This window comes from Wallemia ichthyophaga (genome assembly GCF_000400465.1).
Source record: "Wallemia ichthyophaga EXF-994 unplaced genomic scaffold scaffold16, whole genome shotgun sequence".
Lineage (NCBI taxonomy): Eukaryota > Fungi > Basidiomycota > Wallemiomycetes > Wallemiales > Wallemiaceae > Wallemia > Wallemia ichthyophaga.
In genome coordinates, this window is record NW_008806289.1 from 114,387 (window position 1) to 137,167 (window position 22,781).

The 22,781-nt window shown below is 47.1% G+C and overlaps 12 protein-coding genes and 1 non-coding gene across 13 annotated transcripts; 7 read left to right on the forward strand and 6 right to left on the reverse strand.

The window, feature by feature from the left end:
• Window positions 1-65: 65 nt before the first annotated feature.
• On the reverse strand, window positions 66-1,807 carry J056_001538 (TIP41-like protein; the record flags this gene model as incomplete). Its single annotated transcript, XM_009271166.1, has 3 exons — window positions 66-1,425; window positions 1,477-1,659; window positions 1,707-1,807. The coding sequence occupies 3 exons, from the start codon at window positions 1,805-1,807 to the stop codon at window positions 66-68; spliced, it is 1,644 nt and encodes a 547-aa protein (XP_009269441.1).
• Window positions 1,808-1,985: 178 nt separating this feature from the next.
• J056_001539 (Protein air1) lies at window positions 1,986-3,599 on the forward strand (the record flags this gene model as incomplete). The annotated part of the gene is made up of 6 exons (XM_009271167.1): window positions 1,986-2,030; window positions 2,082-2,505; window positions 2,556-2,581; window positions 2,630-2,704; window positions 2,755-3,422; window positions 3,476-3,599. 6 exons carry the CDS (start codon window positions 1,986-1,988, stop codon window positions 3,597-3,599), a joined length of 1,362 nt encoding a protein of 453 aa, XP_009269442.1.
• Window positions 3,600-3,920: 321 nt separating this feature from the next.
• Window positions 3,921-6,246, forward strand: J056_001540 (Pheromone-processing carboxypeptidase KEX1; the record flags this gene model as incomplete). The annotated part of the gene is made up of 6 exons (XM_009271168.1): window positions 3,921-3,944; window positions 3,994-4,076; window positions 4,117-4,132; window positions 4,183-4,278; window positions 4,431-4,482; window positions 4,532-6,246. The coding sequence occupies 6 exons, from the start codon at window positions 3,921-3,923 to the stop codon at window positions 6,244-6,246; spliced, it is 1,986 nt and encodes a 661-aa protein (XP_009269443.1).
• Window positions 6,247-6,312: 66 nt separating this feature from the next.
• Window positions 6,313-9,838, reverse strand: J056_001541 (Protein kinase byr2; the record flags this gene model as incomplete). Its single annotated transcript, XM_009271169.1, has 3 exons — window positions 6,313-7,016; window positions 7,073-8,740; window positions 8,791-9,838. 3 exons carry the CDS (start codon window positions 9,836-9,838, stop codon window positions 6,313-6,315), a joined length of 3,420 nt encoding a protein of 1,139 aa, XP_009269444.1.
• Window positions 9,839-9,973: 135 nt separating this feature from the next.
• J056_001542 (uncharacterized protein) lies at window positions 9,974-11,364 on the reverse strand (the record flags this gene model as incomplete). Its single annotated transcript, XM_009271170.1, has 5 exons — window positions 9,974-11,024; window positions 11,069-11,131; window positions 11,179-11,192; window positions 11,245-11,302; window positions 11,351-11,364. The coding sequence occupies 5 exons, from the start codon at window positions 11,362-11,364 to the stop codon at window positions 9,974-9,976; spliced, it is 1,200 nt and encodes a 399-aa protein (XP_009269445.1).
• Window positions 11,365-11,814: 450 nt separating this feature from the next.
• On the forward strand, window positions 11,815-12,755 carry J056_001543 (Pirin-like protein; the record flags this gene model as incomplete). Its single annotated transcript, XM_009271171.1, has 2 exons — window positions 11,815-12,001; window positions 12,052-12,755. 2 exons carry the CDS (start codon window positions 11,815-11,817, stop codon window positions 12,753-12,755), a joined length of 891 nt encoding a protein of 296 aa, XP_009269446.1.
• A 162-nt stretch (window positions 12,756-12,917) lies between these two features.
• On the forward strand, window positions 12,918-13,724 carry J056_001544 (Eukaryotic translation initiation factor 3 subunit F; the record flags this gene model as incomplete). Its single annotated transcript, XM_009271172.1, has 2 exons — window positions 12,918-13,117; window positions 13,169-13,724. 2 exons carry the CDS (start codon window positions 12,918-12,920, stop codon window positions 13,722-13,724), a joined length of 756 nt encoding a protein of 251 aa, XP_009269447.1.
• An 85-nt stretch (window positions 13,725-13,809) lies between these two features.
• On the reverse strand, window positions 13,810-15,386 carry J056_001545 (uncharacterized protein; the record flags this gene model as incomplete). The annotated part of the gene is made up of 4 exons (XM_009271173.1): window positions 13,810-14,246; window positions 14,300-14,456; window positions 14,506-14,712; window positions 14,763-15,386. 4 exons carry the CDS (start codon window positions 15,384-15,386, stop codon window positions 13,810-13,812), a joined length of 1,425 nt encoding a protein of 474 aa, XP_009269448.1.
• Window positions 15,387-15,449: 63 nt separating this feature from the next.
• J056_001546 (WD repeat-containing protein 53-like protein) lies at window positions 15,450-16,581 on the forward strand (the record flags this gene model as incomplete). Its single annotated transcript, XM_009271174.1, has 5 exons — window positions 15,450-15,537; window positions 15,585-15,730; window positions 15,775-15,867; window positions 15,918-16,074; window positions 16,127-16,581. The coding sequence occupies 5 exons, from the start codon at window positions 15,450-15,452 to the stop codon at window positions 16,579-16,581; spliced, it is 939 nt and encodes a 312-aa protein (XP_009269449.1).
• A 2,444-nt stretch (window positions 16,582-19,025) lies between these two features.
• J056_004892 lies at window positions 19,026-19,124 on the reverse strand. The gene has a single exon. It is a non-coding gene; the product is annotated as a tRNA-Leu (tRNA).
• A 1,277-nt stretch (window positions 19,125-20,401) lies between these two features.
• Window positions 20,402-21,327, forward strand: J056_001547 (NAD/NADP-dependent indole-3-acetaldehyde reductase; the record flags this gene model as incomplete). The annotated part of the gene is made up of 3 exons (XM_009271175.1): window positions 20,402-20,451; window positions 20,505-20,521; window positions 20,564-21,327. 3 exons carry the CDS (start codon window positions 20,402-20,404, stop codon window positions 21,325-21,327), a joined length of 831 nt encoding a protein of 276 aa, XP_009269450.1.
• Window positions 21,328-21,876: 549 nt separating this feature from the next.
• Window positions 21,877-22,254, forward strand: J056_001548 (uncharacterized protein; the record flags this gene model as incomplete). Its single annotated transcript, XM_009271176.1, has 2 exons — window positions 21,877-21,924; window positions 21,979-22,254. The coding sequence occupies 2 exons, from the start codon at window positions 21,877-21,879 to the stop codon at window positions 22,252-22,254; spliced, it is 324 nt and encodes a 107-aa protein (XP_009269451.1).
• Window positions 22,255-22,284: 30 nt separating this feature from the next.
• J056_001549 (D-tyrosyl-tRNA(Tyr) deacylase 1) lies at window positions 22,285-22,719 on the reverse strand (the record flags this gene model as incomplete). The annotated part of the gene is made up of 1 exon (XM_009271177.1): window positions 22,285-22,719. The coding sequence occupies one exon, from the start codon at window positions 22,717-22,719 to the stop codon at window positions 22,285-22,287; it is 435 nt and encodes a 144-aa protein (XP_009269452.1).
• Window positions 22,720-22,781: the final 62 nt, after the last annotated feature.

A 22,781-nucleotide genomic window follows, 5' to 3' on the forward strand; every position in this document is an offset into this window, starting at 1 on the left:
CGGTTGTTTTCATCCAGTGAAAATTTGCATCCTTATACATGACGTCAATACACGTTTAAATATCATCAAAAATCGTTAATATCATTAAAGTAGTCATCGCAATCGCTAGCACTAGCACTAGCAATACTACTACTACCACCAACCTCCAAGCGTTCTGGATATTGTCTACTGAACCTTTCCAAGCGCTTGGTGAGTTGCTGAGCCACGTCCAACTCACCATAACCACCTAATCCATCATCATCGCTTGATCCACTGCTAAAGTCGTCGAATATGTCATTATACCTGTTGTTATATCCAAACGACATTCTCCTTTGATACTCCCATTCATCCATCTCGTAATCATCGTAATTATCCACATCTTCTGGCGGGAAGGGTGAGGGAAGTGGTCGGCAAATATCATCATGTTCATCCGATAAATCTATCTTGAATTTCCATTTGCCAACTCCATTCCAACCAGTGCCGGCTCCACTCACTGCTGACGGCGAGCAGCAGCCCGAGGACATGGGCGACACGCAGCTAGATTGAAGGGATAGAGAGGGTGTAGCTGATTTACTTTTACTGCTACTTCTAGCTTGAGCAGGGGCATTAGAATTAGCGTGTGCACGAGTGGAGCTGAATGAGAGTGCTCCTGGTGGATGTTTCCGACGTCGTCTCCCGCTTGCATTCGACGCAGATGAGTTGTGTCTACTGAGAAGAACTCGCGCCGCGAAACCCATTCTCGATCCACTCCGGCTGCTCATAGCGCTAGCGCTAGCGCTCGCACTCCTGCTAGCACTCTTACTCCCACTCCTACTCCCTGCACTATCTGAAGTGTTGGAGGTATTTCTAAGCATCTGCGCAGGCTGTAAGTTAGTATTTCTGTGAGATTTTGATAGGGCTTTCTTCTTGTCGGGACTGAGCGAGAGTAGCACATCCCTCACGCAATCCTGGTAATCCTGCGTACTCTCATCTTGCCCCACTTGGTACAACGCAGGCAGTCGCCGCACCACCTCGTTCCACCGCCCTTCCCACCCTTTACACCGCTTCTCGATTTTCCACGTACCGAATTTGTGCGTGAAAGTGGTCTCGTACATCCTGAACAGTATCCGATCAATGCGCACGTAATGACGTTGGAGTACTTGAAAACCATCGTCGTCGACTCGCAGCGTTGCTGTGAGGGTTGTGTAGCCTGCACCGTCCATGGAGTCCTGGAAGAAAGTGATAGTGTTGCGTATGGCGGTGGGGTCTGAGTCATGGTGAGAGTGATTGTTATCGTAATCGTGATTGGAATTGCCGCCGGTAGAATGATCGACATTGTTATCGTCATCGAGGAGAGGCGTAGCTGTATTGCTTGTGTAGGGTGTGTTTTCGAAGCTTCTCGTCGAGCTGCCTGAGTAGGTCGTAGTGTAAGTCCAGTCATAGTTCTTATCTGGTAGTTGCAGCTGTCTGTAGCGGCGTGGGGATAAGCAACGCTATGTGGTTCCCAAGAAAACTCACAGCTTCGTGCCCTCGTGCAACGCATACGCAACACGCTTGGCCTCCGCACCGCTCTTGTCGACGAGATTGAGCGCCGGGCGGGCGTAGAACCCCAGGGTGAAGTTGCTGAGTTTGTGCGCTATTCTGATCTGATTGTGCGGGTAGAGCAGCCGCGGTGGCTCAAAGCCGAGCTCTGCAGTGAAGCTGTGGAGTGTGATGAGTGGTGAGGGTGATAACAGCCGTGCACCCACCAATCGAAATCACTGCCAGCCGCAGACGGCCCCTTTGTTACGTTGAATGTGAAATCGCTTGCGCTGAAGCCCTCGACGAGCCCATGATGAATATCGCTCATCGTGGTGCTGGTGTAAGAATAAGTGTGATCATGTCGAGTCATGTGATTTGGAGATGTGGGCCAAGGGGAGTGTTTGTGGGTGGATGGGATTGCAGATCTCTTGTAACATCCAGCCATCTCTCAGTATTCACATGTTGGAGGATCATTGTATCCTACCACCATCACCACCAACATCCACATGGCTAAATCGAAATCCAGCGATGAAACCAGCGCAGGCGATAAAGTGAGCATCTCCAATACTCAATCACCCTCCTCTAAGCTCAAGCCGTAGCAGCTTTTCTTCGTCGATACACAGCCAGACGAGCAGGCCAAGGAGAATGTACCAGCCACCGACGCAAACGACTCAAACGACGCAAACGACGCAGACAATTCCATCTCTCACCTTACCCTACCTGACTACATAAACGTAAATCTCGATGACCCCGCAGACACTCAAAACCATAAAATAAGAGTTTTGGACGGTGACGACAAGGAATATACTGAGAATGAGAGCGATTTCGTCGACGTCGATCAGCACGGCGCTGGTCCGGTGAGATACTTCCAAGAAGACGTCAATCGCCATGAGTACACGGTTTGTAGGACTTGCAAGCAGACTGGGCACTTGAGCAAGGACTGTCCTCACATAATTTGCCTCACTTGTGGCGCAGTCGATGAGCACAGAGAGAGGGACTGTCCCATTTCGCTCGTTTGTTACAACTGTGAGTCGTTTATACGCTTTGTTCTTGTTGATTCCTGACATTGTGCTAAGGCGGCGGGCGTGGCCATTTTGCTAGAGTGGGTTGCTTACGTGTTCTACACTCCATTCCATCTAACACCCCGCAGAACTGCACTGTTCCGAAACAGAAAGACTCCAGACTTAGCTGCCGTAGGTGTGGCTCGCCTAGTCACCAAACGAGGGTGTGTATATACTGTCACCACACACCCATGTCAAACTCACTCCATCGTAGGCATGTCTCACTCTCTGGAGGATCTACCAGTACGTAGACGCCGAGCATTTCGACAGCAAACCGCAGAAAGAGTCTAAGGATGATGCCGAGCACAAAGACATTCAACAAGCTCGAACGGAGATGTGGTGCTACAACTGCGCGGACTCGGGTCATTTAGGCGATGACTGCGACATGAGAAGAGGGTGTCCGATCCCACTTATTGAGCCATCCGCCTTCTCCGAGCAAAACCTCTTCAGTGGTCCGTTCAAGACTGCACTCATAGGCGATAAGAAGAAGGGGCGGAATGGTAGCAACGGTGACAAGAACAGCAACAGCAACACCAACGCATACCGAAGAGCCAAACACCTCGATAGAGCTAGTGGCTATCCTCCCAACACGCGCATACCTGACCGCGGCGGCCCTGGGACCGAGAGGAGGCGTAAAGAGAAAGAGCACCTCAAGCGACTCGAAGAGAGCAGTGATGATAGCGATGATTACGACAGATATGTAGCAGATATCAATGGAATTGGTCAAGGTCCACCAAGAAAGTCGAGGAAAAACAGGTCCGGACAGAGGGAGCCAAGGAGAGGTAAAGATAGCGGAAGAGAGAGTGGGGGCAGCTGGAGCAAAAACGAGGTTGACAAGGGGAGTGATAGGGATAGCCTACTTGACTCTCGGCGGCGGCAAGCGTGAGTTGCTGTGTTAAGTATTTACCACTGCTAACACACCACTCCTATCGCAGCCCTAACCCTCCTCCACCACGGTTCGGTAGATACGAGGATAATTATAGGAGCTACAAGAATATAGACAGACCGAAATCGACAGGAAGCAGGTCTACGTGGAGAGGCGGATACGGGAAGCGTTGAAGGGGAAGCAGGGAAGGCGTATCAATTATTGTAGAAGAAATGAACGGATTTTTCATAGAAAGCGTCGTTTAGTCGGCTGAATTAGTCGAGTGGATGCCAAGTAACCTAACCCTAATTGATATCCCTATTGAAGTACAGCACATCAGATTAAAACAAGATGAAGGCATAGTACAAGTAAATTCTAACGCTTTGTGACAATCGCGGGCAACTCACGCACACAACAAGGTACCGCACTGCCGCCAAGAGCGGTTCTATTTAGGGTGCAGACTATTTTTGTCGGGGATTGCAACTTGAACTGATACTACCAAGGTTTAACAAAGAATGTCGTATTATCCACCACAGCCAGTGAGTTTGTACACTTGTGTCACTTTGTCTTGCTTAGCGGAAACACAAGCAAGGGTACTACCCACAGCAGCCAATGCCACCACCACCGATGGCATATGGGCCACCGCCGCCACAGCAAGAGAGCAATTCTGGGTGAGTTTTTGGCGCTTTCTAACAATTTTCAGCTGATAAGTGTAGTTGCTGCGGAGGTGAGTGGGCTGAGTTGACGGGGATTAGACATTAACCAAATACTCTAAAGGTTGTTGCACTTGCTGTTGCGACACTATACGCAATTGCTGCCTTTGCTTCATCGGTACGCTCTGCTGTTGCTTTGCTGCAGAAGAACTGGAAGACTGTTTGTGCTGAGGAGAGCGACGATATAATTTCGGTATACCACGATAAATGCATACATTGTGCTCTGTTTAATATTTAATTTATGTGTCTACGCCCATTTACTCGACAGCCATGTACTCAGCCAGCAACAAACGCGCTGACAGCCAATTTAAGCAAAGGCGGGAGAGCTTTACTGGCGATGGATTCACCAAGATATCCAATAGAGGTTGGTTCACTGGCTGCCATCGTCTTACCCACCTCACCCACCACCACAGCACCGATACCAACTTTCTCCAAGAACAAGCAGGATTTCCTCATCAGCAACCTTCCTAACCTAGAGCGCACTAAAAACCCAAGCTTCAATATGTACGGTGGACACGTTCCCTCTTCCAGCGACAGCGAGAGCAACTCCCACCTCTATTTCGCTATGGTAGAGGCAAGACACAAGACGGACAAGACGCGCACTATCTTCTGGTTTAACGGCGGTCCCGGCTGCAGCTCATTCGATGCGCTAATGATGGAAGTTGGCCCATTTAATCTGATTAAGGATGATAACCATCAGCTCAGACTAAAGGAGAAAGACTACGGTTGGCACGAGTACGCTAATATCGTCTTCATCGATCAACCAGTCGGCACTGGATTCAGTTACGCACAGACAGACAGCTACGTACGCGAACTCGACCAAGCTGCCGATCAGTTCCTCAATTTTCTCAACAACTTCTACGAAATATTCCCAGACCTTGCAAACTCAGATACATACATCAGCGGTGAATCTTACGCCGGTCAATACATCCCTTATTTCGCCAAGAAGTTGATCGATACTCCAAATGTCCCCTTAGAGCTTAAAGGTCTCATTATCGGTAATGGCTGGATAGACCCCATCAATCAATACCCCGCTTATGCTGAGTTTGCACACAACGAGGGCATCATCCAACCGGGCACAAAGGCAGACAAACAATTCATGGATGTCGTCGAACAGTGCCAGAATGCTATTGCTGGCTCTCTCGAACGTGAAAGCCAGACAGGTGTTCTCCCCATCTACATCCCTCAATGCGAGAGTGTTATGGATCAGATTACAGCCTCACATCGTAAAGTTGAGAATGGGCATCCGACCTGTATGAATATCTACGACTATAGACTTAGGGACTCAGATCCATCCTGTGGTATGAATTGGCCTAATGAACTGCACGACGTCACTGCATATTTGAGACAAGAAAACGTTGCCAAGGCATTCCATGCACGCGCAAAGCCCGAATCATGGACCGAGTGTGACATAAAAGTTTCCACTCAGTTGAGGGCTGACCACTCAACAGCATCTGTTCGGTTACTTCCTGAAATACTCAAGCACACCAGCATACTTCTTTTCGCTGGTGACAAGGATATCATCTGCAACTACCAGGGCATAAAGAACCTAATTGACAACCTCGAGTGGAACGAAGGAAAAGGATTCTCTGACGAAAGTGAAACCGAGTTGTGGTCATTACACGGTGATCCAGTCGGTGAATGGCAATCTGAAAGAAACCTCACCTACGTGCGTGTATACAATGGATCGCATATGGTTCCGATAGATGCGCCAGAAGCTATGCTTGATCTCGTTACCCGATACATGCAAGTGGATATCACGGCGGTGCAATCAGATGATCTTTACGACTTTGACAGCGTCGTTGGAGAGTCGAATCAAGTGGGCGAGAGTGATTCCGATAGTTTCGCAAACTCGCACAAAAAGAGTGGTGCTTTGTTCCTGCTAGTCATTATCATCGCTGTCGCCGTCGCTGCTTTCGTATGGCTTAGACGGAGAAGAAGGCAGATGCTCGTGCATGACTATAGCCAACTGCGCGCTAATACGGCTCTCGCACACGAAGATAATGAGAATCGTCGCAAGTCTGACGAACGTGTCGAATCAGAGAGATTATTCGATGTCGGCAGCGACATTGATAGCGATCAAGATCAAGATCAAAATCAAGGTGAGACGAGTAAGCATAGAGAGTGATAGAAATTGTTTCTAGTGAACATAAAGAAATTTAAATATGGGAATATCTATGCATATTAAGATATATTACACCTCGGACACTTGTTCCACATAACTGCTCGTTACATCCTCTGCATACACGAGTGCATCCTTGCTTGACTGTCCTTGTCCATCACCACTACCATTGTTCTCTCCAGTTATCTGCATGATAAAGGCACTGCGCTCCAAAACCGCTGCTGAAGGTCTAGCAGCGTGGTCAGTTTCGAAAGTCTGTCTCAAGAAATCCTTAGCGTCGTCGCTAATATCGTCTGGAATGGTAGGTGAAGCTGAACTACCGATTTTAAAAATAGCCTGCATTTGATTGAGTGTAGGGAAGGGGTGCTCCCCCGTAAGCATCTCGACTATGAGACAACCAAGTGACCATATATCAGCTTTGCGAGTATATGGTTCTTGCTTCACTACTTCAGGCGCCATCCAAAAGACAGATCCTTGTAAACTCTGTCTAACTTTTTTGTTAACTCCGAATAAATTATCCGTTACCTTTTTCTTGGAAATTCCAAAATCCGATATCTTTACTCCGCCCTTATTGTCGACGAGGATATTAGCTCCTTTTATATCACGATGTATGATGCCTTTCGTGTGAAGGTAGTTCAATCCTGTCAAGATTTGTTTGACAAAGTTGCGCACGAGCTCTTCTTCAAAAGCGCCGTAGTTCTGCAGGAGCGCTGCAACACTCCCGCCTGGTACGTACTCCAAGAAGATATTCAGACAGCTCTCATCGAGGGACGAGTCTGAGATGTCGAGTCAGTCTGAGGAAGAAGCACAGTATCTCCCAAAAAAAACCCACCTAAGTACTGCACGATATTGCTATGCTTGAGCACCTTCAACAGTTCGATTTCACGTTCGAGAGCATCGAGCATGGATTTCTTGCGCGGCTCGACATACACGCTGCCCTCACCATCGCCACTTCCATTTCCATTTCCAGCAGGAAGATCGACCTGCTTGACAGCCATGAGTAGACCGGTCGACTTATTCATACCGAGGAAGACACTACCGAACGATCCACTGCCGATGAGCGCACCTTTATGCCACTTGATGGGTTTTCGCTCTCCATGTCCACCGCTATCGTCTTCATCTTCGTCCGTAGTCACTAATGACTGGTCCTGCTCATTCTCATCTCCCTCCGCACCCAGTCCGACGGATGGCCTGCGCAGGAAGTTATCCCCAATTGCCGATGGTGGCTCGAGCGGTGACGCTGGTCGTGAATCAGAGTATGATTGTGATTGTGATTGTGATCGCGTGATTGACTGCGATTGCGATACGGCGTCCGTCTGCTCAGAGGCACCCGAGGCTAGTGAGCGCGATGAGGGCGCGGGCGAGACTTGCGAGTCCTTAGAGTAAGGCGAGCGAGGTGAGAGAGAAGCAGGGGAAGTGAGCGAGCGTCGTGAAACCGTCGGTTTTAGGTATTGTGAAGTAGGTGAGAGTGAAGTGGGCGAGGTAGGCGAACGCTGCGAGAACGCTGGTCTGAGGTATTGGGATGTCGGAGAAAGCTCGAAGTGCTCCGTGTTCATTGGGAGTGGTTGCTGGTGTGGTGATATCTGCGAAGAGGCCGGTGAAGCGACATGCTCACTTGCATCGCCATCCTCACCATCTTCGTGTATGCTGCCGTCGCGGTATTCGTCCTGCGAAACTCGATTCTCCACCTCCTGGACGACCTGGTCCATAGTGAGGACAGACGACGTGTCGTCGTTCATGCTCGCATTGCGACTGCGCGACATTCGACTACCAAGTGTTGGCTGCAATGATCCCATGCTTCGGGTCTCAGACCAGTCAAGTGGCTCGACATTGACAGGCGGTAGCATCGGTGGTTCACCCGGCACAGGAGGAATATCATGCTTTGGCGGCTCCTTCTGCGGTATCTTGTACTTGCTGTCCATGTACTTGGACGGCGGTGCTGGCAGCTCTGGCATCGGTTCACTCTCCCATATAGGTTTAGTTGAGCTAACAGAGTTCCCGTCTCGTCTGTTTATTCGCGAGTTGCGTGCTGTTTTGTGTATCGATTTAATGTCCGCTGTAGGGAAGAAATCTGCCAAGTGAGTCGATATCAGCTCAGATGGTGGCCTCTGCCCATGGAAATTCTGTAGTCTACCACGTGGATTGGCTACTCTGTCAGCTTGATTTACGGACGGGAGCTGTGCTGCTGATTCGTATAGTTGTGGCTCATCGTGTTCTGGTACAGCACCAAGACCAGACATGACGCTCATCATACTTGCTCTGTTTGTTCTCCTTCTCATCCTGAGCGACTCTGATGATTGCTTATGCATTGACTGCTTGGATGACTTCTTCTGTGGTGTCTTATCGGTGAAGAAGGCTTCGAACTTTTTCTTGGATTTGGATTTAGGTAGCTGCCAATTTTCAGTGCGCTGGATATACAGTCCACGCTCACGCTGCGGATCGTCCGGAGGGGATTGACATACAGCGATGATCTCATTATCGCTGAGTGGGTATCCGTAAACTATTTTATAGTGTTAGCAAATGCGGAAATAAGCAAAGCGCGAGACTCACTCTGTCCGTCTACGCACCTAAACACTCCCCAGCCTTGGTATACAAAGTACGTCCTGTCATTGTCTTCTATTGCACCACTCTGGTTTTTGGAGAGGTAATTAATTTTGCCAAACTTTTTCAACACTCTTGCAAGAACATCGTCAGCTTTCTCGCACTCAGACACGTCGACAGTTCTCGTGAAACCGTCTGCAGCGGTGATGAACTTGACACATTTTCTCCGAACGTCTGTCAAGGACAACTTGGAGTTATTGTGAGACTGATAAGGACCAGCGCCTATTCTATAGCCGTTTTCGAACATCTCTTCACGAACAGACTCAGTGGGAGAGACCTGTGGCTTGGCATAAGGATGGAGAGCAGGATTAGCCGTGTTAGGACGAATACCATGTGCAGAGAACTGCTTCCTCGAGACGACATTGCTAGTGGAAGGACGCCTGAGGGAGCCAGAAGAGAGATTGAGTAGATTCTTGCGGGATGAGCTGGGTGGATTTGGAAGTGGAGCTGTGGTGTAGAGCTCCTTATTGGAAGGAACTCTATGTGGGTTTGAGTTACCACGCGGTCTCTTTAAGCCAGGTACACCGAGTGAGGCGAGTGTTGACTTTGTGCTCTTGTCCTTCTGAGGCTGGTACGCAATATCGTTCTTGTGCTGCTGTTGAGCGTGGTCGAGGACAAGAGGCGGTGGCCTGGCCTGGGATGGACGAATAGGTGCAGGTTTGCGCTTGGACATGGTCATGTTCAAACTCATACTCCTGCTTATGCTATCCTCGACACTGGATGATTTCTTATCATCGAGCTGAACCAACTCGTTGAGGCATCTGTAACGTAGGCTACTGATTGCTACCGATATACGCACTCTATCGGCAACGCTCGGAATTCCCATTTCCTTCAACGCGGACTGATCGACGTCGAGAATGTTTTCACCGCGTATATCGTTTTCTCTGAATAGCTGTACGTATACAGAGCAATTGTAGTCGCTTAGAAAGGTAGAGACATCTTGATCGTCCCAATTTTTAATTTTATTTAGAAACCCTTGCTCATCCTTCCCGGCCATCTTTCGAAGTGGCAGATCAAGACACGGCACGCGACACATAATACAACACATAACGCCTAAATTTTAAAAAAAGTTTAATGAAAAAACAAAGGCTTTACAAATGCTCGGGTAATCGTGTTCTACATTATTGAGAGTCTACTGTTGGGCGCATTGTACACCTGGACCTGCACCACCGCGCATATCATCCTCGTCATCTTCCTCCATCGAATCAGGACGGTGGTGTTGCTCAGCTTGTTGACCGGCAGAGAGTTGCTCGAATGCAACGTCGTCAACGTGCAATGAAGTACTCTCTGGTACATTTCTTGGTGGCAATGCCTTTTCGAGGTGTGGAACTAACTCTGGGCTGATAGTTTCTGGGAACTTAACCTTAATGTTTACGAAGAGATCACCTAATTCGTGGAATCTTTGTGATGGCATACCTTCTTTAGGAATCTTACGAAGTGACTCTGGTGTGATAATTTCACCTGCTGGCCAAGAAACCTTTATTAAGCGTTCATCGAGATGTGGAATGGTGAATGAACCGCCGCCGAGTGCAGATAACAAGTCAATTTCCTTATCAGCGAATAAGTCATTACCCTTTCTCTTGAAAATGCTATGTGGCTTCTCTTCAACAACGATAACAACGTCACCAGGAAGGGTACCAGGTGCTTGATCAGCCTCACCGTTGAAGACGATTTGAGCGCCATTCTTCAAACCCTTATCAATGTGAACTTCAAGAGTTTTACGACCAGAAGTAATCTTTTTACCGTTGCAAGTTTTACAGCGATCCTTTGCAGGGATTTCTTCACCTTGGCCGTTACAGCTGTCACATTGCTGTTGGACTTGTTGCATCATAGGACCGAGTTGGCGGAGAGAGACCTTGATACCTCTACCGTGACAAGAGGTACATTGCTTAACGGAGCCAGCTTTACCGCCTCTACCTTCACAGCCATTGCAAATTGAGTTCTTGTTCAAAGCAAGCTTTGTAGTCTTTCCTTTGTACATGTCCTCCAATGAGACATTCAGTCTGTGGACCAAATCTTTACCTTTCCGTGGGCCAGTAGGACGACGACCGCCACCGAAGCCACCGAATAATTGAGAGAAGAGGTCGCCTGGGTCCATGCCCATGCCTGCATCGCCTTGCAAACCTTCTTCACCGTATTGATCGTACATTTGTCTCTTGTCCTCGTCGGAGAGGACTTCGTAGCTGATAGGGGTGAGGATTTATAGGAAAACAAGGAAAAGACTAACGCGTGAGTGACTTCCTTGAACAAGTCAGGATCACCACCTTTGTCTGGGTGAAGACGAAGAGCTCTTTGGGAGTGTAAGGGATTTGTAAAAGTAGTTATATATCCACATACTTCTTACGATAAGACTGCATAACTGTATAAGCCATGTACGCCACTATAAACAGATTTTATGCTCACCTTCTTCAAATCAGCCTGCGAAGCCTCTGGCTGGCTATCTAATAGGTCGTAATATTTACTATTCTATCGTTAAATACGCTAATTTAACACTATTTCAGCTACCTACCGATCAGCGACCATAGTTTTTGAGCGAGCGAGAAGCTTAGAATTCTCGAAACGTCGACATATTTTGATAATGACATTTTAAATTTGGATTTGTTCTTATTAGAGGGATTTTGAGAGTGGCTGGATCTTATTTAATAGGACTGCTTAAATACCTCACCAGTCCCAGTACACTGCATATCGTCGCAGTATGTGTCATCTTAGACATGTTTGAATACAACAAGATGAATAAGATATTCTAAATCTGATCATCTTTCTGACTACATCTTTATAATTTCATTTCTAACTCTTCAAATCTCATTTACTCATTTTACTCATTTTACTCATTTTACTCATTTTACTCATTTTACTCAGTTTACTCAGTTTAGGTAATAAGGCTTATAAAAGCACCGAAATTGCAGCTATCCCGGCTATCATAGCTACAACGATCTAATCAACATTAAATTCACTCTCAAAACCATTGAAAGCATGACACAATCACAAGTTTCAAGACAAATTGCAAAGTCATTTCAATCGGTTGCGTCGACTGATGGTGATGGCGCACGCGTATACAGATCCATTGGTACACCACAGCTACGCAACTTTCATCCTTTTCTCATGATGGATCACTTCAAGGTTGGTAAAGGTGCTGGATTCCCCAATCACCCACACAGAGGTGAGTTTATGGTAAAATGATATGCGTATATAAATGAACAACAAAACCAGGGCAAGCAACCGTTACTCTCATGCTCAAAGGTACATTCAAACATGGTGACAATCAAGGCCACAGCGGCTATATACATGAAGGAGATGTACAATTCATGAAGGCTGCTTCTGGTTTGATTCACAGCGAAATGCCTGTACAAGATAAGCCAACCGACCCTATCCCAGAAGGTCTTCAACTCTGGATCGATCTTCCTGAGGCAGACAAGATGTCTGCGCCTGAATATCAAGAGTTGACAGATGGTCAGATTCCTCGCGCTTATCCACACGGTCAGGATGGGAACGTGGTGGTTAAAATACTCAGCGGTGAATCGTACGGGGTTTCCTCACCAGTGAGACAATGTGCAGGATGCTGGTATTTCCAGGTAGATTTGAAAGAGAAGGGCGCAACGTACTTCCAAGCCATACCATCAAATTGGAACACATTCGCATACATAATTAGTGGTACAGCTAAGATGGGCAATGGAGAAAATTTGGCAGCTCACAGTACGATAACATTTACAAAGCAACAAGAGCAGAATGGGATAGAAATCGAAGCAAAAGAGAGTGGCACTAGCTTGGTTGTGGTTGCAGGTGAGCCATTGAATCAAAAAGTGATTCAATATGGGCCATTCGTCTTGTCCAAGGAGGAAGATATCTACAAGGCTTTCGAGGATTATCAATTGGGAAGGAATGGGTTTGAGAGAAGGAATTTGGTGGATGAGTGAAATGTATTGTCTTTATGTATTCTTGTCTTCTTGTTTATAACCATCATTATGCCATCGTGAGTTGTAGCGTGTTAATAAAGGTTTAAAGTCTAAAACCTAAATTATAGACAATGTGGAGTACAAATACATCCAGCTGCGTTATTTTCTATACTTGACCACTTCATGAGAAGGCCGATTCAACAGGATCGAGTAATCGGTGCTTTATTAGGCAGCAGGAGTGGTGAGCGTGATGTTGATATTAAATCTTCATTCGCTGTACCACACTCGGAGAATGAAGAGCAAGCAACTGTCGATTCCGAGCACTTGCACTCGATGCTTGATTTGCACTTGAAAGTCAATCCAAGGGAAGTCGTCGTGGGTTGGTGAGTTGTGCTGTATCATTTATACCTGTCAAGGCACTCACAGTACACCAGGTACGCTACAGGTTCCTCCCTCAACTCGTACTCGGCTCTTATTCAGAACTTCTTCACCCAGCAATCCACTCAGCCATTCAACGCCATACACATCACCGTGGACACAAATAACCTCAACTTCTCTACTGGAGTCAACGCCTACATGGGCTCATCCCTCGGCCCGCTCCCTAAAATGGACAACTGCGTTTTCCAGCCTCTGCCAGTCAGTTTACTCGTCAGGGAGCACGAGAAGGCTTCCTTAGACGCTCTGACTAGCACTCCTTCCCAAACTAACCAAGATATTCCTGCCCTCGTCGCTGCCGTTGACAGATTATCCCAACAGATCGATCATGTTCTCGCCTACGTGAATAAAGTCGTTAGCGGTGAAATTCAAGGTGACGCCGTCGTTGGAAAGTCCCTCCTCTCTGCTGTTCAGGCTCTCTCTTCTAGATTCGATGAGGGTCATCTCAACTCTATCCTCGACGCTCACATACAGGACACAAAGGCCGTTTCGTACCTTGCTGATCTCATACGCACTCAGTCTGACTTGGCTTCGAGGCTGAGTTTGATTGTCTAGTTTGGCTTCAACTGACTCACTCAAACGATCGACTTGTTTTCTTTGTTTGTATATCTGTTATTTACAATCTTCTCCTTTTACTCAACTAATTCGCTGGCTTGGGCTGCTCTCCACTTTGTACGCCGACCATTCCCCATAATTGCCCTTTAAGCGCATCCGTCTGACGCTTGGTGTCTTCTTCGATAATCTTGGTGAACTCCTCCTTGTTGTCACGCCAGTATTTCTGCTCTTCCTTGTAAATTGCTTGCGCTTCTCTCCTCTTCAAGTCGAGGTAACTCAATGGTGGCTGTCCCTTGCCTGAATCTGTAGAGAAGTTTACTGGTGATGTTGGTGGTCTCATTGAGCTGTTTCCACCACCGAATCCCCATCCTGACTTCTTTGGCTGTCCACCCTGGTTCTTCCAGTTCTCAATCTGCTTTTCTCTCATCTTTTCCTCTACCTTTGCCCATTCTTGGGGAATGTTTGTGCCGTTGTACTTTTGCAGCACTGGACGTACATCTGGGACATTGAACAGTGCAACGCCTGTGAAGGTGGTGGTGTTAGCAGGTGACTTCAATTTAACCACTCAGACTCACATTCAAGGAAAGGAATATGCGCGATGAGGTCCTTGTTGCCTGGCTCGCCCTTCCATGGTTTCAAGATGAGTCCATTCTCAGGCTGTGCTGATACATTCTCTGGGTTTGTGTCGAGTACAACTACCTTGCTGAGGTCGCGATTCAGGTAGCTGAGATCCTATCGAATGAGTCAGTAAAGTCCAAAAAAGCCACAGCAAGTCACCCACTTTGACAGTCTTGCCGTTCTTGTATCTAGTCGACTCTCTAAAGAGCTTGTAAGGGACGTAAGCGCCGAATGGGTCGAGCTTCTCCATCACGCTTATCGCAGTGTAGTTTGGCTGAGTGGTGAAGAGGACGATTTCGTAGAATTGCGACAGGTAACCGAGGAAATACTCAGCACCTGGTCTCTTGGCGGTTCTCCAGCCGTGTTGGCGCTGTGAGGTTGTATGAGAGGTGAAAAATACGTGAAATGTGTTTCACTCACGTCCCACGACGAAGACACCAGCAGGCCCTCTAGATCGACCAGTAGAGTGTAAGGACGTTGGTGCGGTGGAGGCATCATCGGTGGCAGCAACTCAGACCAAGCTGGCTTATCGAACACATCAGTGTAACCTCGCAGACGATTGTAGAGGCGACTCCACCAGCTATCAATGACGGCACTTTCGCCAGCCTTCTTGGTCCTCTCAATTGCCTCTTTGCGTTCACTGTCGTCCTCCCAATCGCGCGAAAGGTGTATAGCACCAGCTACAGCACCGAGACCAGCGAGAGCGAGCATAATGCGTGATCTCATCTGTCTACGCTTCTCTATAGACGACATACTCCTCTTACCCTTGGCCTGTGCGCCAGTAGTCTCGCCGCCAATCCTGAAAGGCTCGTCTGTAGAGACGTTGAGATCTGGGACGAGCTTATCCAGCTGATTGGAAGCTATTGATGGTTGTGGGAGTGGCTTTTTGGCTGTTTCCTGCGCCTCGTTCTCGTTTGGCTTGTGTGCCTTGTGTGCACTGCCATCGTCACTCATTGGGCGCACGAATATCCCCGCGCGGCTAGCACAGCGTGCCGTTCTGCTCACATGCCCTAATATTCCCGCTCGCAGTATCGGTGGTGACATGGTCGTTTTGCGCTGAGAAGTCCGTCTTCTCTCTCCACACAACAGCCGCAGATAACAAAATTTATGTTTTTAGACGGACACAGCCAGCCTGTTATTGATTTGTGCGTGAGCCCGCATGATCAGCGGGGTATCACGCTCGCCACCGCTTCTGGTCGGTGGTGCACACACATCCAGACTCTTCCTGATCCACCCACACAGAGGACTGCACAGCGAGAATCTGGACAGGCAGCTTCGACGATGGCTTAAGATCCACTAAGGCTGTCGTCGGATTCGAGGATGCCGTTGTTGCGTTGGCTTGGGATACGAGAAATGCACACAAGCTGTATCTCTCCAACGGTGGCAGTGTGGGTGGTGTTTACTGTATAAATGCGTTAACTAATGGATACAGCTGTTTTTGTTCTCTTTGGACACACCTAAACCGCTGATTCACGCTTCTAATGCACTTGAGACATGGAAAGTATCAGAAGTTGAGATAAACAGCGTGTGTCTTGCTTTCAGGGTTTATATTGCTAGGCTAACCCCCAAATGCAGATACGTATTGATAGAAAGTCACTTGAATTGGCCTGGTGCGACGACAGCGGTGCAGTAGGCATCCTCAACCTGTCCACTGGGAAGAGCAGGCTGTTTAGAATGAAGCATGCCAACATCGCCAGCAAGGTGCTGTACAAGTCAGCCAAAGACGGCGAACGTATGTTCCTCCCTTCACTTCAAGACACCCAACTTACGTGAAAAATTGCCAGTACTCTCAGCGTCGTACGATGGCAGTGCGTTGATATGGGATGCACGCAAGGGTACCATAAGTGACACGCTAGATCTGAGTGCCCGTCAAAGCGCACAAGCTACCACACCATCATTCGTACTCTCCCTCGCGTCGTCGGAGGATGGAAAAAGACTGGCGACGGGTGCAGGGAATGGGTCAGTGTGGATGTCTTCGACGCGTCTATCGAATGCCAGAGAAGTTGTTGCTCACACAGGACCCGTCGTTGGGCTTGCCTTCGCTGACTCTCGCCTGTTAAGCTGTTCCCTGCACCAGCTGTGCGTGTGGAAGGAGAATTTGGAGGAGGTGGCCACTACTGTGGATATAAAAGACTTGGAAAAGGCAAATTGCATTGCTGCAACCCGTACACACGTCTTTATTGGTGGATTCACGCAAAGTGGGAGTGGAAGAGTTTTAGTGATGCCTTTGGAATTTTAAAAGGGATTTACATATATTTACTTGGTACAAATTCGTCCATGAGCCATAATGTGGAATTGGTTCATGTACAATTGGGCGAGTGAGCGTGACTGGGGCTGTGATCGTATGTACAGTATCTTATTAAAACACCACAGTCTCAACAAATCGCTCTTGTCGAGCCGATGTACTGCGATGCCGACGCATGGATCGCGGAAGCCAGCCAACGCGCCACCCAGCCTGCTAGCGTGGCTGAGAGGAGCCAGAAGCCAAAGCCAGGCAGGAACTGGGAAAATCATATTCAGACTGCTTTTCGCCGAGACTGATGTAAAGCGTCGATATGGATTGAAGGAGTACACACTCACGCCACTCCTGAGCAGCGTTCTGGGCGTGGATTTTAAGAGCACATCTCAGTCTAGGCCGAGATGTCTACGACGCTCTGACAAGAATCCCTGTCACCACTACTCCCCGCGATATTTCCTTATACAGGGTGGACGAGCTACAAAGCGAATTGGCAGCGCGGTGCATCTGGAGCGGCAAATGCATCAAGAAGTACAGAAGTAGGCGTACAAAAGAGGACATCCTCCGCGATTTGCTCTGCGGTGTTTCAGCTGAATCTGTGGCTCTAATCACGCAGATTATCTTGAAAGATATAATTTTACTCATATACCCACGACCATGAGCAAAATCACTTATCAACTACAATTCCAACGCATAACGAAGCTAAGTCTGCATGACTAAATGGCCGCTTGGCACTGGTCTATGCCCAAGATATACGCAAATATGGCTGATCTCGATTTATCTGCTGATGCTGTGGAAGATCTGCCAGTGGACGCTTCGCCGTTTAAATATCAACATCTCATCCACTCACTTGGAACCCAGCTGGAGGTAGTTTCACTGACCTTGCATTGTCTCACACTCACACACACACAAATACCGAAATGCATCAAAGGCATCTCCCTTCGACATGCTCTAGACCTTGGTCAAGGCGCAATGCAGCTCGCCGCGGAGACGAAATAAGACGGCGAAAGAATGCAAATTCACGTCTTCGACCGCGACAATGTGAAGATCTTCTCCAAATTCATACGAGATAGCACGGCCGACAGATTACTGACCATGTCAATCATCATAGAAGCTTTGGGACTGGTGCGGAAAGTATTCCCTCGCGGCTTCCCCGCGGATGAGTTCCACCACGCCCTTCCATCATCGCAAGAAAGGCCCAAGGTCCACGATGCAATACTTGAGGCTGATATGGATGCTTTAGACAGGATAATCACTTCACGTAGTCATCATTCTAGTACTTGAAGTTAAGATTTGTACATCGCTGTCACAAACTTGAGGTGGAACTTAGATCTCGTTAAATTAAGTAATAATGAGATTCCGAGGATACGACTGATGTACTTATTTCCTTTATTTTTCTAGAATTACTGAAGTGACCACAAAGGTCTCAGCGAAATTCACGATTATCTAAGTACAATCTATCATTTTCGCTAAATGGTATAAGGTTTGGTGTACTTTATCTTGTAAGCTCATAATGCATATCTGTGGCTTCAAATCTCCAAATCCACTAAGTTTGCGCTTGGATGACAAAGTCAGACTTATTGAGCTTTCTTTCAGAAGCGAGAATGAAAAAATCAGATTTAAAGGTATTTATCTATTAATTAAATGACAAGGAATAAATCTATATTATTATCTACAAAATAAAGTAAAATTCAGATCTTCAAGTATTGAATATCGCGATTGCACAATTTTTCTACAATTATTGTAAATGTATTTTCACGGTGCACGTAGAGACCATCTAAATGAGATATATATATTCTAATATATTATTATAATTTCCACTTTAGATATCACTTTTAGTAGAATTGTATGTTCTAATTAAATTTCTCTAAATATTTTTCCATTCTTATATTTCTTATTTATTACATATGTATTTTTTTTTTTTTGCCGTGTCTAAACTTTTAAGAAAGGTATTTCAATTTCACGATTTTGAAAGTTGAGTTGACCCCCACTTTTTATTACATCAATCGATAGCGCTATGTTTGGAGATTGCGTTGGTGATGTATTTCATCCTCTACGGTATGATTGCGTATTGCAGTCGTCGAAGTAGTCGAAAACTTCTTAGCGTTTATCTCTCTCTATTTTGGTGGCTGTTGTCACTCTGTCCACCACTCAATTCGGTCTGGTTGCAGCATTGAAATCGCGCAGATCATAAATCGAGAAGGAATTCAAGAGCGTGAAAATTGGAAGGGTCCTTATCGTCGTCAAGGATCCACAATCGGTTGTTCCTTTAGCCGGATTCAGATTGCTTTGGGACTCCATCAGCCTAGTTTAGGATTGTAGTGAATTAATATTACTGTATTAACTCCTGTTTATTGAGCTTCTTGGAAACTTGTATGCACGCTGAAACGCCTACGCAAGCACTCTGGCAGAATTTTTTCTGCCTCCTTTCCCTAGTGCAAAAACAATGGTAGAACTGGGACTCGAACCCAGGATGCCTGAGGCAGCCGGAAAACTTAAGATAAATTACTTAAGCCGACCCGAATAACCAACTATCGGATTCTACCAGGCGAAAAGCGCGCGGTTTCCCGTCGTACTACTCGGCAATGAAATTTTGAGCGCGTCTGTAAAATATAATCCTTTGAAATTAATGTGTGCCCATTTCAAGTACCTGTGTGAGCGTTTTAAATTAATTTGGCTCACTCACACTCATATTGACTCGAGTGTGTCGGTGGGAGTGGTTCAATTGGCTCTTCGGTGTCACATTTGCATTAAAAAATCAAAGTGGCACAAAAACTTTAAAAAGGTCTATCGCAACCTTAATGGCTTTAAATTTGGTGTTTTCGAGTCAGCGCGGTCCAGGTACTCGCAAGGCGAACAAGGCAAATGAAAGGGATAAATAAGCTTTATTGTCGGATTTCACGATCTCGTAAAAATGCAGCACCTTTGCTTCTCCTCACACCTAACGATCGCTCAGTCTACAACTCGGCCCTCTCTTACTGATGACCTCAGGAGGACTTTATGAAATAGAAGACGCGTCTTACTATTCAATATAATACATAATGAACCTCATAATGTTATGTTAGACTCGAAGTATATGCAATTGCTCAGCTCACCCTGTAAAGGACGCGAAGACAGGTACATTGTTTACCGCGAAAGTATACAGTTTAGCAGCATAATCATTTTCATCAAATCGTCAGAGCTTCAAATTTACCTCTCTCTTTCAACCATCCACCCGATATACACCGATTAGACATTCCTAAGGATGACACCTCATAGAGACTGGTTGATTGCTACTTCTGATAATCTCAAAATGAAAGGGCTTGATTGGCAGCTCTGGTGGCATGAAAATGATTAGGCCAATTTCAGGGCCCTTCAGTCCCCACCGTGTCCTGTACGTTTATGGGGAATGTCAATTCAACATTACACCGGAGCATGCAACGGAGCAGATGTAGATGGTAACACATGTTTTATTTGATTGTGCCATTCTAAAAGATCGATAGGGACCGTAAACACCCAAACACCACAACTATTCACCCTCCGAGTCGCGTGTCTTGTTTTACGACGCGTACCCTCCACGTTGTTTGCTGTTGAATTTAGGGGAAAAGTGAGACAATTTCATGCCAAGACAAACCTATGGAAAATAATTCATGTTAAATAAAAGTGGTCAGCTCAACACTGTAATTGGGGGGTTTGACTCAACCATGTGCATTACAAAAATGCGAATAGTGAAGGGAAAGGCTTGGTTGAGGTTGCGCAAGAATTTCAGAATCCGGGAAAGTATTATATACATTTTCAATATCAAGTTTCTAGGAGGCATTCTTACACCGTGACCACAACGAAAATGTCATTCGGAACGATTTCACTCAACGACGGCACAACGGCTCCATCACCGTGAGTGAGAAGGAGAGAAGAGAGTAGAGGTCAATGCTGATCCACCACCGTAGCGCCTTCGGCACAGGCAGTAAGTGAGGCCACCCATGCATACCGCGCTAAAAGCGGCCAGCGGCGCTGAAAGGGCGAGATGCGAAAGAGCAGGTATTGCAAGCACTCCAGAATGGACAGCGACACCTAGACTGTGCGCAGTTCTACGGCAATGAAGGGAGTGTTGGTGAGGCGATAGCCGCGAGTGGATTACCTCGATCATCTTTATACATAACAACAAAATATGCCACTGGGGACATCAGCACATCGCTACGCACATCTCTGCAACTTCTCCAGGTGGATTATGTGGATCTGTACCTGCTGCATAGTGTGAAGTTTGCAGAGGTGCACGGATTATCTAGGAGCTGGGAGGTGATGGAGTCGCTGCAGCGCGATGGTCTGACGCGCTCTATCGGCGTGTCAAATTACAGAGTGGGCGATTTGGAGATACTTGGACACACAGCACACACCATGCCCGCTGTTAACCAGGTCGAGTTTCACCCGTTTGTCTACAATCAAGCCGCCAAGCTCCAGCAATACTGCCATGATCACGGTATTGCGCTCGCTAGCTACGCTGGCCTCGCCCCACTTACTAAAACGCGACATGGTGATTTCGACGCTGTGGTTAAGCGCCTCGCTAGCAAATACGCTATTACTGAGCATGCAGTGCTGTATAATTGGCTGCGCAAGCATGGCGTTTTCGTCGTTACTACTTCCAGTAAGAAGGAAAGACTCGAGGAGATGCACTGGCTGGCGAGGGAAATTAGCCATGAGGACAGCGCTGAGCTTGACAGCGTGGGCTCTCAGTACCATCACCGATACTACATGTCATTCATGGATGAGTGAGTGGAGTGCAGGAAGAACGGTGATTACAGGAAGCACGGTGACTACAGTAAACACAGTAAACCCATTGAATAAATACATTACGCCACTGTTTCAGACTAGTTACAGTAATACTACGCTACGAAAGTTATGCGTTAGTGACTGGGTCGAATGACCAGAAAACCTGTGAAAACTCATTTGAATCAGGTGCGAGTCTATCATGGTCCAAGGTTTAGAAAGGGATGGTCGTGAGCGGGAAGTGGGAGTGCAGGATGGCTACTCCCCAATCTTGTACTAGGGTTTATTTGAAGAATACTTGTGCTAGGGTTTATTTGAAGAATAGCGTGCGTATTTCATTCAGCACCAATTCGAGCGAGTGAAAGTGTCAAGCGCGGCATCAGCGTTGAGAAGGCTGTTAACGAGCGAGTGGGAGTAGTTGTAGTTGATCAAATTGCTGTGGGCTGTAAAGAAGAGAATATAGAAAGAACTGAAATTTATATGCGCGGATGGCTGGCTGATTGAGTCTGTGAAATGTACTTGAACAGGAACAGTGGTCACCTGGTGTACTAGAGAATGCCGCTGTATAACATTCTGTGTATCGCAGCGCATTATCCAGAGATTGTGGGTGTGTTTGGTGGTTTTTGGGTGCGCTGACGCCGTGACGCCGACCAACAGGCACCGATCCGCGAGCTTCTGAAGACAACGAGCTCAATCATAAACAACGGCAATGGAGTTATCAGGAGTGTGGATTTCTGGGGCACCCAAACGCTGCCAATGAAGATGAGAAGACATCAGGAGATGCACGACAAGGGCGATTACATAAACATGCAGTTCATGGGATCGCCTAGAGTGCTCAACAACCTCAACCAACTCCTCAGATTAGATCCGCGAGTCGTTCGATGGCAGACGATCAATCAGGGTGCAAAACTGGAGGATGTACTGGGGAAATGAACAACTAAAGAAATGAACAAATGAACAAAACTACTTTCTTATCTTTGAATCCAAGTTGATTGTGAATGGTCCGTCGTTTTCGATATTGACGCGCATCATTTCCCCAAATCTGCCGTCTTTGATGAGATCTGGGTGGTGTAGCTGGCTAAGCGTGTTGAGGAAATGCTGGTAAGCGTCTCGAGCGTCTGAGCTCTTCATGGCTTTGCGGTAGTCCAAGCTGTTGCCTTTGAGGGAGGCATGCAAGGTGAACTGCGAGACGGAGAGTATTTCGAGGCGGTTGTCTGCCACACATGCGCCGCCGTCGAACAAACGCAATTTGACAAGTTTGTTGGCCATCCATTGAATGTCCTCGTCGCTATCATCCACGCTGAGCCCCACGAGAAGACACAAACCACTGTTTATGCTGCTCACCAGTTGCTCGTTCACCGTTACCGACGCTTTGAGAACCTTGAAAACCTTGAGCATTCCAACTTAGGCGCACGGAGATCCTCACCTTTTGTACCACCACTCTCATCCTGGTTGTGCTG